General features: G+C 37.6%; 1 protein-coding gene across 3 annotated transcripts in view; it reads right to left on the bottom strand.

The window, feature by feature from the left end:
- Positions 1-282: 282 nt before the first annotated feature.
- The window catches only part of UNC79 (unc-79 homolog, NALCN channel complex subunit), a gene marked incomplete at both ends in the record, with an annotated part of 112,538 nt that continues 92,830 nt past the window's right edge, over positions 283-19,990 (bottom strand). For all 3 annotated transcript variants that reach the window (XM_080618710.1, XM_080618711.1, XM_080618712.1), the window contains 8 exons: positions 283-483; positions 1,172-1,213; positions 5,418-5,495; positions 7,645-7,842; positions 9,192-9,378; positions 11,113-11,288; positions 15,933-16,022; positions 18,420-18,497. In XM_080618710.1, coding sequence (XP_080474836.1) covers positions 283-483; positions 1,172-1,213; positions 5,418-5,495; positions 7,645-7,842; positions 9,192-9,378; positions 11,113-11,288; positions 15,933-16,022; positions 18,420-18,497 — 1,050 coding nt within the window. The remainder of the gene's footprint in view (positions 484-1,171; positions 1,214-5,417; positions 5,496-7,644; positions 7,843-9,191; positions 9,379-11,112; positions 11,289-15,932; positions 16,023-18,419; positions 18,498-19,990) is intronic.

Genomic DNA, 19,990 nt, shown 5'->3' with positions numbered 1-19,990 from the left:
TATTTCAATGGTCAGATATGTACAATGTGATAGATTTAAGTCCAATCCTGCAAATACATGTTCATGAATGCAGACTTAAGAACCTGTTGATCCTGAGTAAAATCAAAGAGTGGCAGGATCAGGCTCTTAGCTTCACCCATTATAAGCTTTTCCACAGTATGTCCTAGGCTAAAAAGTATAGACACAGTATACTCTGTATACTGATTTATACAAATGGTCTTTTACAGCTCTATCCCTGTTATTGCTTGGCTAAAAGTGAACATTTGGAACAAATTACATGAATCATAAAGGATAAAACTGAGATGCAGCTTCTGACGACTGAATTTCTACTTGAGCCATTTTAAATTGGGTACATTGTAGCCACTTGCGGAGCACAGATGAGCTATTGTTCATTTGTCCTGACCCCTGTAACATCCTTAGGCTGTGATGGTTGACATTGCTCTGGATGGCTTGGAGGCGAAGCTGGAGTCCAGCAGATAAATGCTGTTAAAATAATGCAGAACATTCAGTTTCTTTCCTTTACTACATGAATACAGCAGTTTGAAAGGTACTGGTTGATGGCCAGTGAAAGTTCCTCCACTGCTCCAGTGTCACATTTCTTTCTTCAACTTCCTGCATTGCAGCATTGCCATGAAAGGCAAATGTGCTTACAGAAACAATTCCATACTGAGACTAACTCCAACGCTTTTATTCTCATCACCAAAATCCTCTTGACTGGCAAACAACACTCATCCACCTTGCTCTCTCTTACAAATAGGGCCAGCTGGCACAGCTTTACACAAGCAAGCAGGCCCAAAATATCTATCTGCTGTAGAAACCAAATCCACCTCCTAAATCAAGAGTCCCAATCCTGATTTGACAGGGGACTCTCAAGCCTAAGACAGCAAGAAAACCACAGCTCAGGGAACAACCAATCTCAATTAAAAGGGAGGAAAGGCACTGCCAGAGAATCAGGGTAGGAAAAAGTGTTTCAGAAGGGAAAGCAATACTGATCCCAGGATAAGTATCTTAGCTGATGATGTTCTGTATATGCTCACATTTCAGACTTTCATCTGGATACACTAATATGATCTGTTTTCAGAGAGTCTGGAGAGTCTGGATCTTATTTCCACAAATTAGAGAAATGTGTAAATAATAAGAATAAAAAGATAAGGTACTAGAAACAACTTACCTTTAGATTTGACTGGATCATTGGCAGCCACATTGGTATGAGCTATAAGAAGAGAGGTACATTTTATTATTATACAAGCAACTGTGAACATACTGCAGTTACTGTGAGACAGGAAAGGGTATATCTAACACATCTAGCTGTCCAAACGGACAAAGCCTGAACCACAAACCTGGAAATGTGGTTATTTTAAAATGATATCCCTTGATGGGGCAGATAACTCTGAGGTAAAGCAGCCAGCTTCCCTTGTGTGTAGCTTGATGAATCACCAGTAGCAATTACCGATATCTTGTTTAAAGCACCAACGAAGGTACAACATAAAAACTTATTAAAGAAATAACTTCTTATTTTCCTTGTGAGGGTGTTTCTGTATGTGCAGGTAACAATACTGGAATAAATACAGTGAACATTTTGCATGGTAAGGTATACATGAAGAACTGAAAAAACATCCAGTAGAAGCTGCTAAAAATAGAAATAGCCCAGATATTTAAATGGTAACCAGCATTTATAAGCCACTAATCACATCAGTGCTTCGCTACAGGCCTGTAGGCCTGGGAGCACAGGTGAAAACTATCTACAATGACAAGGTGAGGAGGTCTGTGAATCTGTCACCTATGATTGGATTGATATGTATTTCAATCCTTCAGAGAACCTTTATTTCTGAGTAAGTACAACATGACAAGCTCATGTTTCACAGAGAGGCATTTCTAGCAGAAGTATTCATGTTCTCCAATACTAATTTAACCACTGAGGTTACTGTTCTAAAATGTTCCTCCAAATGGCATTAAAATTTGCAATTTGCCAATTATGCTAGCAGAAGCTGCAAGTTAAACCTAATCAGTATTGACAACATTAGATAAAGTGCTGTTTCCCTTGTGCAAGGAATGATAGTTATTTCAATTTCAGTGCTCTTTTGCTGGAGAAGCATATGCAGCCCTGTCAGGACTGATTACTTAGTCTACTACATGAAGAACCATATTCAAACCTCAGCATTTACAGACAGATGAATGCTAAAACAGCTGGAATGCAGCCAGATGCAGCAGATGTGCGAGTTCTTGTACATCCTTCCATAAGCTCTCACACTAAGTGCTTAATAAGACCAGTGACCACAAGTCCTCATGTTTTTTTTTGGAGGAGGGAACAGCTAAGCATACTGAGAAGCCATGTTCCAAGCCCCACTGTTATCAACAAAATGTCACTGAAAATTTCATCCAGCAATAATGAAGTTCCTTTGGAGCTAGGCAATGATGACAGGACTGGCATCAGAAGTACGTGAAGCAAGGAAGGAAGCTGGGCTGAAAATTCAGGGTACCTCTCTGCATCTGAATCAATTGAGTGGACATCTTTTACAGTCAGCTGAGAGAATTAAGCACTTCTCACAGCCAGTTCATCTTATCCCATAGCAGGTATCTAAAATGGATCAAGATGAATCGTGTCCAAAAATACCTGTTTCTTTCCACTGATTATAAAGGGCACTCATGGAAACTAGGTCATATCGATATTTATGTTGTAGAGGTCTAAGGTTAGATACAGATCATTGTCCTCCAGCACCACTTCTGTCTTCCAGGGTGTGGACACATTTAGGGAAATGAAACCTGCTGCTGCAGCAACAAGCAAGCAAATCCTCCACTCTGACATCTGCCAGTCAGATAATGAGACAAGAAATTTTTATTAAAGAACTTGAGTTTTATTACCTAATCTCCAGACAGCCTTTTCTTCACAAAGGAAGAATACATGAAGCTAGTTAGAAAGAACAGCTGGAAGAACAGAGTGCCATCACACACTATCAATAGTTTATATTTTCAACAGAATTATGTTGATTCCAGTGCAAGTTTTGATGGAAACTAGGTGGAGAACAGGTTGAGCACTGTGTTCTTCTGGCTTCCCAACTCTGCTGCCTGTCCAGTTCCCTACAGATCTACCCAGCAGCTGCTGGAGCTGCCTAACCCCTTGGTTCTCTGGAAAAAACACTGTGCTGAGCTGCTCCCTTCTCTATTCTAGGCTTCCAAATTCCTCAGACATACATCTGATGGTCAGATGGAGAGCTGCAATCAGCAAGGAGCTGGTCTCCATCATCAACGGCTGTCCTAGGATGGCTAGTTTCCCAGTTCCTTTGATACAGAAAAGCCCACGGAAAGCCGAACACTTTCATTTCAGCCCTCTTAAAGCAGAATGCTTTCCCTAAGAGGAAAATATAATGAATCAAATATATATGTGGGTTTGTGTGCATCTGTAAATGTATATACATCTTACTCCAAATTAGAAAAAATTAAATACATAACAGTTAAAATAAACTTTGTTTTCATCACCAAACTGGTAAAGATAGTCTTACGTAAGATACAAAAAATAGCCTCTGAGAAAACAGACTATAGGAAGCAATTAAGACATGTTTCAATGCTATCAGCATGAGTTTAATATAATAGCAAAGGCAAACATAATAACAGGAGGAGGAAAACTCACAGCATCAACACAAGGAGGAGATGAAGGAGTACTTAGGCATAAAGAAGGTCTTCTTTCAGTGAAGGACAGCTGAATTGTTTACATCTCTTTTTCTTTTGTTTTAGGACCTATTTTCCCTTCAGTTGTCATACAGAAAATGGCCACCTAATAGCTATCCCATAATCCGCTTAGCATCATGTCACATGCAGCACCTTCAGATTGTGGTGCATTAAAAATATGTGTGTCCTCCGTCATACTACTTTATCAACAAATGAAGTTTTTGCAACACCTGATTCCTTAGGTGGAATAAAAGGCACTACAGTAAGTACAATTCTATAAATGTCAAATGATCAGGCTTTATCAAGGCTACTATGCTCAGTTCCAAGAGGAAGTCATTGGGAATTAGTAATTTTGCCAAATGAATTTCTGATAGAGTATTGAGAATGTTCTAAAAAAAAATAAATCTCTCTCACTACACTGTCAATGAAAACTAAACCTTGTTTGAAAGGCTTATATCTAAAATAAAATTTGGGAAAAAAAGTTAATGCACAAGATAAAATTGTTTCATTATCAAGAGCAGGGTGATAAAAGATTGTCTAGAATAGAACAAGCTACCCCAAAAACTGCCCAGTCAACTAAATAGTCAAAGAATTACCATCCTTGCAGACTCCTGAAATAGAAGTAAGAAAGAGTCCGGACCATCTTCACAGCTACTGAAGAAGAGACAGTCTCAAAATTGATCTTTTTTGAATCACAGAAATGCCACCCACTTCCTGGTTCCTTCTGCCTCTTTGAAGGACTTTAAACATACAGTAAGTCTTTCCCCAAATCAAGACACTTTTCAGCTCTACAATAAATATTCTTATGATTAGTTAGTTTTGAACAAAGAAATCATAACCTGGGACTAGAAATCCTATAATGCTATCATGTATGTATATTGTTCTTGCAGGATTTCATATTAAGGCTAAGTAAAGGAGATTTTGCTACTCAGATTCTCTTCCATGTCCCATCCACTGCACATGAAAGAAAGCTTAACACCTTAACTTTGAATTTCACAGGTTTATGAGCTTGATTTTGTACTAACAACTATGTTCTTTGATTTAGCATATTATTGATATATACTAACAAATATAACTCCCTGAAAGTATTCATTTGAATTGTGACAGGAATTTGGCACTAAAGGCCTCTCTTTTCACAGCTTTAAAAACATTCTCTATCCTTGTCAAATTCTGAGCATTCTGGACTGGCTGAAAGAGAAGCCCATATGTCTTCCAGGGACAGGCATGATCACTTTAACATCCCTTAGTGCCCAAGTTTCTGTAGTGAATTAAGTCATTACTGACTCTAAATCTGTATTTTCATAATAAGCATGAATACTTTCATGCTAGTTGACACCAACACCTTCAGTTTTAGCTACTTTATTTTCAATTCCTGCTTGACCATAAAAGACTGGAGTAAAACAACAGTCAGAATTTTCCTTCATACCGCAGCAGAAATAAAACCCAACATATTTATGTTACATTCACAGTGTGTTTAACTACTTGATTTGTTGATATTTTATGTGAAAACTCCCTTCAGAATAATGCAGTGGGAAAACATGTAAAAAAAGTCATTGACTAGTCTTTTCACTAGAGAGTTTATTTTTTGCATGCTCTACCAGGTTTTATTTCTGCAACAGCATTCAATCTCAGCTTCCTCCACTTTCTTTTTTTTTCTTTTGAGTGGGAGGGGAAGCAGAGGACAATATGCCTGGAAAACACAATAGACACGCAACATCATTAACTAAATACTCATGGTGTGGTATGCCTACCTTTACAAAGATAGTAGAGTTGCATTCCTGTAAAGCCTCCATTAAACTGATCACATGCAGGCACACCATTTCCACCATCTGGATGGGGAGAGGGAAAATCAAGCGTAAAACCAAATTAGTCTCCAATATAACAGTGTTGCAAGCTAAGCCAACATTGTCTAAAAAGAATCTTCCTGTATTTGCTTAGCACTTACACTGAATCACTAGACGTGCATTTCTTAGCCACTGGCATATAAAGTTAAATATTACATGAGTACACAAGGGACAGTTTTCTTTACTTATTTTCTCCTTGATGCAACACCTATCTGTTAAATATTTCAAAGTGCCTGAGGTATTTCAATTCAGATCACACATCAAAACAAGTTGCCTTCAGCTTTTTTCTTTTCAGACATCATAAATCCTTTGACATGCCTTTCTGTGTAGTTCTCATCAATCAGTGTGTCAGAAATTGATATTTTTATTTGCTGAATCTTTGAAAATTAACATATCCACAAAACCCATCTTTTCCCCCATCAAAAGACAATTTATTGTTCTGAACTGGCAGCAAATCCGTAATTCTTCCATTTTGTACCATGAATCATGACAGATGCAAATATCAATTATTTGGTAGTAGACAGCATTTTATGTTTTATATTGTGTTAATTCATAGGTGCAATGAATTCTTAGCCGGCAGTGAGTATTTACAGTGTCTGTCTGAACTATGTGTAAATTCCCCTTGATAGTAATAAACTTAGCTTTTATGTAGTGCATTTCATCTTCAAAGCGCTTTACAAACACTAGCTAATTAACCTGACAATGCTCATGTGAGACAGGCAAGTATTATTATCTACATTACACAGACCAATAGCTGTGGCAGAGAGTTTAAGGATTTGCACTAAAGCCACATAATGAGATACTTTCAGAAAAAAGGACTGGAACTTGGGACTTCCAGGTCATATTCTTGTCCTAAGGTTTGACAAGAAGCCTTTGTGTCTGACTAAACTACTGGCTAGTTAGAAACGTTACGCAAATAGAGCTTCCATGAACTACTGTTCCCAACAGTGGTTTGTCAAAAACAGAGACATCACTAGATGTCAGAGGCTAAAATACCATTTAAATACAACTTAGGTGGTCCTTGCCTGAGAAGGATAAGACACACGGGAACAGTAACTGGTTGAAAGACTTTCAAGTGCATCATGCACTTACAATTCAAAGGGCAAAGGTCCCCTACCTGCCTGGGGTGAAAGACGTTTCACGTGGGGAAAGGGGGATTACAGAAAATAAATTTCATGTAGGTAGCAAGTCTCCATTTGAAAAAGTAAAGCAAAGAATGAAAATCCCAGACCTTAACAGCACTCAGAGGACTGGGCCACATACAAAGAATCTTTCTCCCTCAAACTAGTATCAGGTTCTCCAGAGTCAGAGCTACGAATTACCATCTCAGTTAAAATTAAAAAGTTTTGACAAGTCATGACAGAATTGCCATGGCTTTCTGGGAATTGGGAATCACAATATGTCTTGCCAATCAGAAACAAGCTCTCAACTTGGGAATCATTTGTCAATGGGAAGCAAAGGTAGCACCTATGAGAAGGGTGCTGGAACTCCTCTGGGTTCTTATGTTACTATGCTGCTCCAACAATAGTGAGTAGTTGAGATAATGTGTAAGCATTTGTTTATTTCCAGAAAATGGTCTGGACAATTTCTGAACAGAGTAAACACTTCCCTTTCAAACCTTACCTCTAGAAATACCTCCTTCAAGTCATTCATTACCCAAAAATCTTTCCAGAGATATTTATATAGCTTATTTTTCACGAGTAACCAATGGGTTATGAATAGTCAAGTGTCAGCATTTGCATACTTTTTCACAATTACATGGTTAAAAAGATATTTAAATGGATATTCACAGATTTATCCTAAAACACTTAGTTGCTCCTGTTAGGCAGAGTCAGATGAAAGAACAGGACCACTGTGAAGGGTAGGAAGATATATAAAATGAGACCTTATGCAGGGAGCCTTTAATACAACAAGCAACGACTCTAGCTTTTGATTCTGTTTGAGACACATTCTGGCTAGATCCTGTTTCAGATCCATGGCAAGGTTAACCACTATTAATTTGCTTTCCTTGTAATTTCTCAAAAGCCTTGAAGTTACTTTATGATATTATTCATATTCTGATGTATTCCACTGAAACACTGCCAAGCCCTCTGAATTTAATCTATACTAAATCTTTACACAGCACCAAACTCACCACTTTGTTATGTGCCATTAGCTGTAGGATGCTAGGTGTCACTCGGCTCCAGAACTCCAGGGCTGTAAGGATTGCTGTAAAGCTAAATTCATTCTGATTCTGGACTGCTGGAGCTACTGCTGTTTGTTCACAATACACTGTCCAGAGCTGAGCAAATATAAATGCATGGAAGAGGGAACACATGTGCAGAACAGATGTCTGTAGAAATAGAAAATAGAGGAAAATGTTTATTCAAATAAGTGTATTGAGATACAGTGCAGAGGCTTCCATCAAAGCACTGTTCAGTCTTGCATCTCACTTTCCCACATACTTCCTTCTCGTTAGGAATGGGTAAGTGAAGTACACTTGATAATATCTTCTGTATGTTTAAAAACTGTTTTTATATTTCCAGACTAAAAACTGCATTTGCAAACACACACCCCCAGGCAATCTTAGTGTATTGCATTAAGGTCAGCCGCTTTAAAGGGAAGGTTAGTTTTGCAAAACAGCTACTCAAGACTAGTTCTGAGACTTTATTGATGAAAAACTCCACCACAGCTTGTAGAAGGCCTGGAGGCTCTGGCACATATGACTCCATGTCAAAAATGTTGCTGGGGTAAGTCATTCAGATAACCTGAAAGAAAGGACACTATACACAAAACATCATTTTACATATCTTCTGTTAATCTGTCACCCATTTCTATCTTGCTGGGACAGAACTGTTCACAGTCAAGGGAAGTAAGTTTTGAAAAGCTAACAGAGAATTCATTTTGTGTACTCAAGCATGGCTCTTTGCTAACAAGTGTTATATATGACAGTGTCTGAGTTTCCAGGAGTGCTGAATGTTAACTAATTCATTACAAGAAAGATGTTCCTGGTCCGAAATGTTTTCTCAGTTTACAAGTGCAACAGTGATTCATGCTCTGTGGCAGTACGACTGCACCAAACATTGCGAGGGTTGCTTGGTAACTGGGAAGAGGTATTTGAAAGAAGGCCAAATAAATGAATGGGAAGCACCAGTGTCTTGGCCGGGTGGGGGGAAAGAAAGGAGAATTTTATGTACACGATAAATGAGTGATCATTCTGCTTCTGTTGCTAATAAAAACCTGGTTATTGTCAAAGAGTGCTGCTGTATCTGTGTTAAACTACTGTCACAGATGGCTTATGATGTGGAGTAACTCTTGAACCATCACTGCTTGTAATTTACTTTTGATTATAACATTATTTATAGGTTATCCAATTCTTCTATACAACTAGAACAAATAATATTCTGAGAGATTTGATCCAGAAATGTCCATTGCTAAAGCTTCAATTTGGAATTCAGTTTTTTCTTCCTTATTCGTGAGATATTTTGAAATTGTTGAATCTCAAACTTAATTGTAGTTAATTTTATCACCAGTTTTCTATGCATGAAGAGGCAGCTATGTAAGAAAAAACAGAGATTTCTTTCCCTAAATCCCAGGTTTTAATAAGGTTTTACCCCTTCTTTTTCCTTACAAAGACATAAATGTTTGCAATAGTAAGGCCAATATATAACATATCTCCGCTTAAAACACAGAATCCCTTACCTTTGATTGCTCTGGAAACCCAATCAGAATGACAATAAGGTGGTCAGCAATTTGTGAACCCGCATCCAGTGGAATAGGCATGCAAGATGATGGAGAATTTGGACAGACAACATTGTGTGTCAGAGACCCCAGAAGTAACCAGGACAGCAAACGAATGTGTGATACACATTCTATGAACTCTTTGGGCCTGTCAAGAAAGAGCGGATTTTACAACGATTTTAAGGTTTCTGGTTTTCCGCAAAATATGGAGAATCCTTGTGCACACTCGGCAGTCTCAGTGTGCTGGAGGCACAGATCATTGGTACAGCTTATGGGGAGACTAGAACCACATGGAACTTAGGGCACGTGACATACCGCTAGCAAGTCCAACAGAACATATTTGGGGGGTCTAAAACACAGTCTCTATGCAAGCCTAAAACATTCAGATTCACTGGTTCACTACACAGTGATTTTTAAGACAAAAATCATCAGATGTGAAGTGTTTTGAAGTGGAATGCTCCTCTCTGCTTCCTTGGACAGCACACGGCTGACAGCACAAGGGCAGGGAATTCAGTCCACAGGAAGCTCCAAGGCAGGCACCATGCATTACTTTCACTGTGTTCCACTTCTTCATCAGTAAAGTAGAGTTAATTTCTCTTTTTCTTAACCTCTCCTTGGAGATTCAGACTGCATGTTTTTGAGGGCAGGGACTATGTTCTTTTGCAACACTTACGTATTCATCCACTATCTAGTATAATCCCAAATTGTAAAGCAATGCGGTTATATAATCTAAGAAGGAGCAACACTTCTCTGGTGTCATCTTGACTGTCCCCTTGCTACTACCAAGTTCAGATTACACACTCTTTTGAATTCATAAGCACAGGGAAAAAAAAAAAATATTTCAGTCAATAAGTCATTATTTCCTAGGCAACTCTCACTACTGTTTTTAATTTCGGATTTGATGTCATTGTCAAGGGCTCACAGAAGCAAAGAGGCATTCCATTAATTCATTTTTTTTAATAGACTCTGACACAATGCTTTTCCTCAAGTACCTGTAGGGTCTTAAAGGAATTCACTACCTTCAACTCAGAACACATAGTCGTTTTTTCTTACATGTAAGAAACTAAAGCACAAAGAGGTAACAACTCTGTATTTCCAAAGCCACGTATGCTCTACATGAAAGTACATGCAGATGTATTTTGGACTTGACAATCTTAAAAGTCTTTTCCAATCTAGTTGACTCTATGTATCTACAGGACTGAAGCCTAAGCAACTTAGTCCCCAGAATCCTGGTCTGGGCAGGTAGTCTGGGACAAAACCTGGACAAGAATACAGGCTTGTTGAAACACAGTCCAATGGTCTACACTCAAAACATCTAATTTGTTGTCATTGCAAGACAACGAAAAGTATCTGCCCTTTTTTTTTTTTAAGATAAAACACTGCAAATTGGGGCTTCTCATAGTGAAAAGGGACAAAAAAAGCTTGTCTTGAAGAACTGGATTTCTCTCATCTAACTTCAAACAGATGAAGTTAGTAATTTTATCATCATATCAATAGGCTGACACAGTTCTCGCTCATCTGTACTCCATAATTTCAAAGGACTTTTCCCACTGTATTCTCAATAATTCCCAACGTATTTTCTATAATTCTAGGACTGATCTAGCGCCTGTGTGCTTTTCACTGTCTTTACCTAGATCGAGAATCAAGTTAATTTCCAGGGTAACTTCAGTCAAGCCAATGAAGTTACCGTCACCGTCCCTTTAGCATGTACTTTAAGTAGTGCAATGATGGATCAAGGAGCTGCTGAACAGCTGTTACAACATTCCACACAGCCACCATTCCCTACTGCAGGATTTAGCTATGGAATCTGGCAATAAATGCAGAATTTTGTGAAGTTTTCTAACTAATTTAGTATTCCTTTTTGTGGAAAAAACATTCTCACCCTTGTTGCATTGCAGAAGGAGGATGATAAAGCCAAGGCAAATATCGGATCACAGCTTTGTTGTCTCTGTGGTTTCCCCGGGTGATTTCCATAGCAGCAATCTGAGCTAAACCAACTTTCAGATGTCCACCAAATGTGTCTTCATGCAGTGGCTGTGAACAAGTCTTCATGTGGCTCTGCAAGACAAAGATTCTGATTTCCTACCCAAAAAGAGTATTTCACTTGAACTAAGTTCTTCCAAGTAACAAGGTGTTCTATTCCATTTCCCTTCAATTACTTTCTCAGGGTCTCTGAGTCTACAAAACTACAGAATAAAGCTCAGAAATAGATTTTTTAAAAAATCCCCCAGTCCCTACATAGTGGCAGTAGCTTTATGATGCAAATCTTTCCACAGAGGGACACATTTTCAAGAGCCCACACAAAATATGAATTGTGCAAAATGTATAGGCATCTTCCGCATCAGCAAACTCAACAGCTGACAAATGTAAACTAAAGGTTTCATATCCAGACAGCTTAAGTGAAGATAAAAGAATCTAACCATTTAACTAGATAGCATCTGGGCAGGAAATGCCTTCCCTGTGCAATATTCCATTTACTTGTACAGAAATTAGAAAATTCACCAGCAGTATGACTTTGTTGCATTATTCAGCTACAAATGCCTTTAAGCCCTCAAAATGAAAAGGCTAAACCTTTTACCAAGAAACGTGCAGATATTTATGCCTGGAAAGATACTTTATTTTCCTGCTTTGTCAGTTCTTTAGAATGTGTCATTGGTGCTTCTTGTGGTACTTGTATATTTCTAATTAAGCTAATTTTACATTACCTTCCTTTACTAGACTAACAGAACACATGCTGAGTGTATTTGCTTAGCTAAAGGAGAGCCATATGGTTTGCACAAGAAAATCCAGGTCATCAGCTATTAAATTACAACAACAGGATAAAAACCAGTAGACCAATAATATCTTATAACCGGTAAGTATCTGACCCCAGAAACTTAAACTTGAAAAATCACCTACTTGAAGTTTCTTTCAGGAGAAAAGGTTATGTACCAGCATGAATATCTAATGACTTTGTCATAGAGCCAGGTAAAAAGGATAGACAGGTATGTAGGCAGATACATTATACATCTTCCAAAATGGGAGAATTTTCTAAGTAAAACCTTGCTGAGCTTTGCCAATTAAAATGCTAACCCAAAGGGAAAAGAAATAATAAACTGAACAGAAACAATAAACTGGAATGTGATTATCTTGCAAATTAACATTTATACCTTTTTTATAATGCAGTTGCTAATATGCAGGGCTGAAAATACTTAACCTCTTTCAAAGAAGCTATTTTCAGACATGAAAATAAGACATTGGAAATTAATAAACAACTTTAACTATTTCTGTTCACTGAATTTCTACAGAGAAGGCATTTCAAAATTTGAAAACCAAGGTTAAACTTTCACTGTTGGGATTGTTATTGGTCATATAAATCATACAGTATTCTTTGTGTTGGTTTAGTAGGCCAGATGCTGTTGATAACACATACTTGTAATAAGAAACTGTACAACTGGATAATCTTAAGAGTCACTTTCTAGGACACCTCTGTTAAAAAACCCCACGCAACGTGAGTAAATATATTAAATGAATTTAAAGGATTTGAATTCAGATGTTGCAAATTTGTTTAAAGTTCTGACTATTTGTAAACTGAGAAACACTTACAAACATTTTAAACTATGTTGGAACCACAGAATAAGTTTATCTGGTCTGATTAAACAAGAACTGCCTTTTCATTTTCCCAAGGCAGCCAAAGCTTATTCTTTACAATGCATAAAATTAGGGTTATATTTGACTCTCTTATTACATTAATCTTACATGTTCTCAGATTCCTCAGTATTACACGGTTAAATCAGAACAACACAACATTTTAAACCATGTGGTTCTGACTTAATTTTAAATGGCCAGACTACACATTTGGGAAGCTTCTTGTCTAATTTCAAACATAAAAGTGAAGAACTGGATAAAGTTTTAGTTCATGTCCCACCTCTATCTGTGTATACAAATTTTAAAAAAATAGTCCTACTGAGCATAACAAATTATCACCTTATCAGACTTGAGCATTTTAAGAGCATTTCGAAAGATCAGGCTACATTTCAAGGTAGAAAAGGCAGAATAAAAAAGTGGAAATGGCAGAGAACTCTATATAGAAGCATTTTACACGGAACAGTGTATACCCGCAAGTATTTATCAATAAATTTTCCCCATTCCTGGTTTCAGATAAGTTCATGTTTTATTGTGGAACTGGCAAACCAGATGTATCTCCCTCATTTATGATTCATTTGCCTACCTATTCCAAAAGCAGTTCTGAACTGTAAGAGAAATGGGTGAATAACTTTAAAAGATAGAGTGGGAAGGCAATCCAGTTCAGCTGAAAATGATTAATTAAGTTTGTGCTTTGAAGTCAATTTCTACTCCGGTATAACAGGCTGCTCCTCTTATTAAATATTTTTTTTAAACTCATTGGGATTCAAGGCATATGGCCAACAGGGAAAGAACTTAACAGAAGGTGTATTTTGTCCAGTAAAACAAGGTTACTCTGAGTTTCAAAAGACATGAGTTTCAGTTAAGTTGGGATTATTCTTCCTCTGTGGTAAGTATTATTAACTTGCAACAAGGTGTCCCCTCCTGGGGATGAGGTAGGGTGGAGGGGACAGAAGAACACTGCACAAGAGTGTAATAAAATAGTAGGGTAAAAGTTCTCCTTTCATTGCCTCATAAGTTAACTCCAATACCTAAATCCATTACAGGTTATCATTTATTCTGTCTTGACTGCCACAGAATGCTTGCATGAACTTGTGGCATGAAACACTCCAGTGCATTTCCAGCAACTTTCGGCAGAAGGCTGGTGCAGTAGTAGAGAAGCCCTTTCAAGGAAACACTATACTGACTTATCAGGAAAACAGACCAACACCACCCTCTATTAGCAGATGCACTCTGTGTTACAGAAGCACAGTGGCTCTTGATGTTAGAAACAAATACAAGACCTTATTCAAAGACCTTCCCTAGAAGCTCACATGCACCAAAGCCCAGGCATGTAAGCAATGGCAATGTGAGTCACACTAGTCAGAACAGGACAGCTGTTTTTCTGTATCCAGCAACTGAGCTTTAGATCACATAAAAGCAGCTTAGCGGCTACGTGACTATGCCCAGTGATGAAATGACCTCTTTCAGTTGACAAACTTCCCCTTGAATCGTCGAGTTGCTGGTGCACAAGGACTAAAACTCTACTGCTAGAGTGCAGAATTGGCTGCATCTTTGAGAGCAGAGACTCTCCTCTGAACAGTCCCTTTGCTGCACTCCCACACCATTCATCTGTCTTGCCAGCTTTGCAGAAGTTAAGAGGCATCAAGGGCAGTCACACCATTACCTCCGTTTTATGTGCTGAAGGAAATTCACCCTTGCACAAGGGACAAGCTAAAAAGACTACACTCTAACTTTGCCTGACATTGAGAAGTGACAGATGGTTCCGCTATAAGACAAGTGTCTTCCCTCTACAAAAACAAGGATTTTAACTGAAGTTTCAGCTCCATCTCATTGTTCACTTAGTATTCAGCTTCAGATGGTACAACAGAACTATCTCATGGATTGGTGTTATGCTAAATAGAATAAATATTGCCTCTCCACAGCATTATGACTATTACTGCATTATTAGCTGAAATATTACATTCTTCATTTAAGCTATTAACAGTATCATAGAATCATAGAATAGTTAGGGTTGGAAAGGACCTCAAGGTCATCTAGTTCCAACCCCCCTGTCATGGGCAGGGACACCTCACACTAAACCATGCCACCCAAGGCCTCATCCAACCCGGCCTTGAACACTGCCAAGGATGGAGCATTCACAACCTCCCTGGGCAACCCATTCCAGTGCCTCACCACCCTAACAGTAAAGTATTTCTTCTAGATGCTACTTTGCTAGCAATTGAAACAGCTACACTTCTATTATTTCCTATTATACAACAGCAATGTCACTTAGCCTAGTTCTTTTCTGAAACACATAAAAGAATTTCCACTTTGTAGGAAATTTAATAGATACAGACTTCCCCTATGAAACTGAAATTCCAGGTTTTGACCAGCTAGGAATGTTTTCATGAAATTCATTCCTAAATAAATTATTTTATATTGACAGAAGTTATTGTTCTATCTCTCCTCTTACAATTTGGCATCGAACTAATGTACAGAAACCAAAAAGCAGTTTGGATCGCGGAGGTAAGAACTACTCAGTTTCCCCAACCTCGACAGACTATAACCTGACAATGAAAACAACAGTGTCCATAAGAAAAAGTACACCATCCCCACCAGCTTTTTTTTTTTCTTTAGGTCGATTACTGCATTTCAATAATCTCTGAATTTTCAATTAACTGAAGTATCTGTTTGTGTATATAAGAGGCACACAATTCCCCCAGAGGAGTGTAATTAGTTGTACAGGCAAAGGGGTTTATGTTTCCATGGGTTATATTGAACACAACTACTTCTTACAGTGATTTCAGTATTACATTAGCGTACCCTTAACATTTCAGAAAAACCAAGCATGCATTTTTACTGTATGTTCACTACATTTGAATCAGCCTGCATTTCAACACTGCATAAGGTACTTTTTACTGATCCCCCAGAAGTGTCTAATCTGTAACAATGCTAACATTTTTTTTGAAAGAAAGAAAAAAACCTGTCAGTCATTCTCAAAGACTTCCTACATTTCTCCCAGGCAGATTCATTTCAGAAAGCATATTTTTTCTGAAAAGCGCATATACTTTAGACTAATGTATGCACAGAACCAACCTTTAATTTGGTTAAGGTATGCATATCTGCAATGAAATCCAGCACTTCTCCAATATATTGCCTCATGCATTCCATTGCTGCTGTTCCGCACTAGAACATAAAAGAAATAAGTTTAAGCAGCAGGTTTTGAATATATTCATGTCTTTGTCTTAATTTCTTGTTCATCAGAACACAATTTGTATGTATCAAGTTCTTTATTTCACTTTTTACTTAGATTACTTCAGCTGGGAATAGGTATTCTTTGATGTTTTTCTTCTCGCTGTAATATGCCCTTCTTATCAGATGATAACATAAAAAGAGCCCAGTCACTGTAGCTTCTTCATGCATCATAAAATATTCTGTGACAGCAAAATACGATTGACTGATGAAACTCTCACCAGTTGACAAGTCATCCCAGAAAACAAAATTCAGTCATAGGCATAGATGCCCTTATGTTCACATTAATTATGATGTAAAAAGAGATTAAATGACTGGCTTCATGCGTTTTATGTGTAAAGCATCAATTAACTAAACATCAATGAAATTCAAGTGTTACCTTTTTTTTTTTTCTTTTTCTGGGATATTTCTGAAGCAAAATCGTTCAAAATACAGCATTCTAAAAGCATTTAAGCTAGCTACAATTTTCAAAATGGAAAACAAGGACTATAAAGGATAAATGAATTCCTTCATGAACTGCTCTAGTTTGATCAGAAAGGTGTAAGGATTGAGAACCAACCTGTACCAGAGCAAGAACAACCTCAATGGGAAAACAAGAAGAAATCTGGTACTTCCTGTATTCCCACAGTACTAGTTTTCATAATCCTTTTCCTAGTGAGAAATGCAAATCTGGCCTTCAGCTAGTACAAGGTGTGCAAAGCAGTCAACAGAACAAAGCTGTCAGATTAAATAAAGGCTTCAAACAGATTAGAGAACCCTGGAGAGAAGCTTTCAGAAGGTGATATGACTGACCCACTAGGTATCATATAAACTTCTGTTGATATATTAATAATCTGAAGATAATGCTAGCTAAATCCAAGGAGAACTATAAATGCCTCATTCTGAGGGGCCAAGTAAAAGCAATGCTTAACTTCTGAGGCTAAATGATAAAATCATCTAATTAGGTATCTTCCTGAAGTCACTAAAAGCTATTGTACTTAAAGTCACAGGTTCAGGGCAAAACACTGCAATAAAGTTTACAGGGGAAAACTACTCTTCTTTGACCTCTATTTAATTACCTGCACTTTGAAGTACAGAGACTGATTACCCTATCTGACTATACAAAAGAACCAGATTTAGTTTTGATCACAAAATTATTAAGCCATAATTGAGCTTTAGTGGCTGAAATTTGAGAAACTGCTAGCATTCTATTTTTAAGCAACTGACCTGAGCACTTCTCATTATGTATGTTAATATCAATCTACACAGTGCTGAACTATGCCACCTCCTGGCTTTTCAAATGCTATGCCTGTCAGTTCCCTTGACAGAATAACAAACAGTAGAAGAAGGTCATTGGCAGCGTATCCTCCATCCACTTTATGTGGGCTAAGGGACCTAAAATACTGAGTAACAATTATAAAAGATACTATACTCAAACCTCTGAAAATAATGCTCAGTTGCAAAAGAAGTTTCACCAACCAAGATTTCCCTCCATCTGTTCTGTTTCACTCAAGCAGCAGGCAGTCTGATTCTCTTTTTCTTACAAAATGATCACTTTCCTAACATACCTTCTAACACCAAGGTTAGTCCATCTATTTAAAGCAAGTTTAAATCAAAATATTCTCTCAGGAAAAAAGGTATTATTAAAATTTGCACTAAGAAAATCACACACTTCAGAAGATATACGCGAAAGATCCTATTAGGTCACTCCTAAAGCTGACAGACATACATATAGGGAAATGAGTGTTCCTCAGCTTGTGAAGCAGACCTGAGATAACCCTCGTCCATCCATCTGGGTACTCAGTCATGTGTGTCATGGAACAAGACCTCCAATTGTGTTAGTTCCTAACACATTCACCAGGTGCATATTCTGTGCCTATGTAATTATGAGTACTGGTAATTTAGCTACACTCATCAGCAGGATATAGATGAATGCCTTATACATTACCATAAAGATATCATTGAACTCCCTTCTTTAACCAGATAGTCTTTTGTGAGATTGAAGGCAATAGCTTGTGGCTTTCCTCCCTGCTACCGTTTTTTGAGGCTTCAGCTGGTCTGTTCCCTACACAGAATCATAGATCTGCAGTTGCTGTCTTGAGCACAGACACTTGGCACTCCTTCTAAGTCAGTTACATGGATAAAGACTATCAGTGAAAGTAAAGGAAGCAAAATGAAGTTCAGAACTTTTCCAACATTAATAAAAAGGAAGAAGCATCTCAATCTCTGCCTGCAATACAACCTGCCAATCAGAAAAGAAATGAAAAGGAATGAACATTAAGCAAACAGAGCTGAATAAGATATATTGTTTAAAAAACAGAACCAAGAGGTGGAGTTTGATTTAGTACTTACTCCAGGCATAGAAGCAATCATCTGTTTATGCAAGATTGTCGACTCAGCTAGCTTTGTTCCCGCATCTGCACAAACAAACTAAGAAGAAATCAAAGATAAGTTATTTTTGACTTATGTTTGGAGGAATCTGAAGACACTAATAAGTTATTAATTACCTTATTAAAATCAGATCTCTTCTTGCTTTTATTCATGGTAATTTGCCTTTGGAGCTCTCTTTCTTTATAAACAACCTAGTTAACTCATCATTATAAATGAACTAATTTTAATGAAAAAAACCCTGACTTTAATGTGCTTACTTAACACATATATGCTGTGCAGAAGCAATCTGAAGGATATTATGCAATAAATCAGACTTTCTTTATGAGCAAAAATACTATCTTTGCTATTCCTTGCATATATCAAATGTTCTTCATTCATTATAGAGTAAACCATGACAGAGGATGATGAAGGCAGCATGCCGTGTCCTACAACATTTTCACTAAACTTCTATACGAACAATTTTGAAGTATCGGTATTTGAAATACTGGTATTGTGTAGTATAACTTCTGCATAATACAGGTCACAATACTCCAGAAATACAAGCTTTTACTGAAAGAAGGTCAGCATCATTCTTTTCTAGTAAAATATGTCAATTTGTTTTTCTTATTTTCCTTGCCTTTTTCTTTTTTCCTCATTTCCAAATCCCTTGACTCAAAATCTCTGGTGTCCGCATCATGCATATGTTAGGCCTACTAATCACAGAATCACAGAATCCCAAGGGTTGGAAGGGACCTCAAAAGATCATCTAGTCCAACCCCCCTGCAAGAGCAGGGTAACCTAGAGTACATCACACAGGAACTTGTCCAGCCAGGCCTTGAATATCTCCAACGTAGGAGACTCCACAACCCCCCTGGGCAACCTGTTCCAGTGCTCTGTCACTCTCACAGTAAAGAAGTTTTTCCTGATGTTCACATGGAACCTCTTATGTTATTAAATCATTATACGCTTCAATAGTGCATTGGACATGCTGCAAACGATTTGCTTGTTCCTGAAACTTGTTGTCCTAATAATCTTACCTCTACTTGAGCAATTTCTGCCCATAGTGATGCAATGTAACTTTCTGAGAAAGAACAGACAAGAAAGAACTGTAAAACTGAGGTCTGAGTCTTAATTAATAAATGAAAATTAATACAACGGTACCTTCACTAACTGAGACAGATATTGACTACGCAGTTTGTTTTACAGTTGTCTAATGCATGTGTGCTAGCAGTCCTCTCATTGACTGACTGCTGCTCTTGAAAATATTTCCAAATATCCTTTAGAGATCTAAAATTTACCTTCAAACTTCCACAAGCTTTATTGTTCAATGACAGATTCAATCTCAACTCAGACTGCCTACCAAGACTTGAGAACTACTCAACCTATGCCTTGAGGGAGTGTCTGCTCTTTGAGATAAATATCAGAAAGACATACACGAGTTTAGATTAATAATCTAATTAGGTATCCTCAAATATAGGCCTGGCTCCAATTGACTCTTCTTCTGGTTAGAATTTATTTTACACCAGAATAAGCCAAATGGAAACAAAACAGGA

This window comes from Psittacula echo (genome assembly GCF_963264785.1).
Source record: "Psittacula echo genome assembly, chromosome: 5".
NCBI lineage: Eukaryota > Metazoa > Chordata > Aves > Psittaciformes > Psittacidae > Psittacula > Psittacula echo.
The sequence above is the reverse complement of the archived record's forward strand: the minus strand, read 5'-3'. Positions and strand labels throughout refer to the sequence as shown.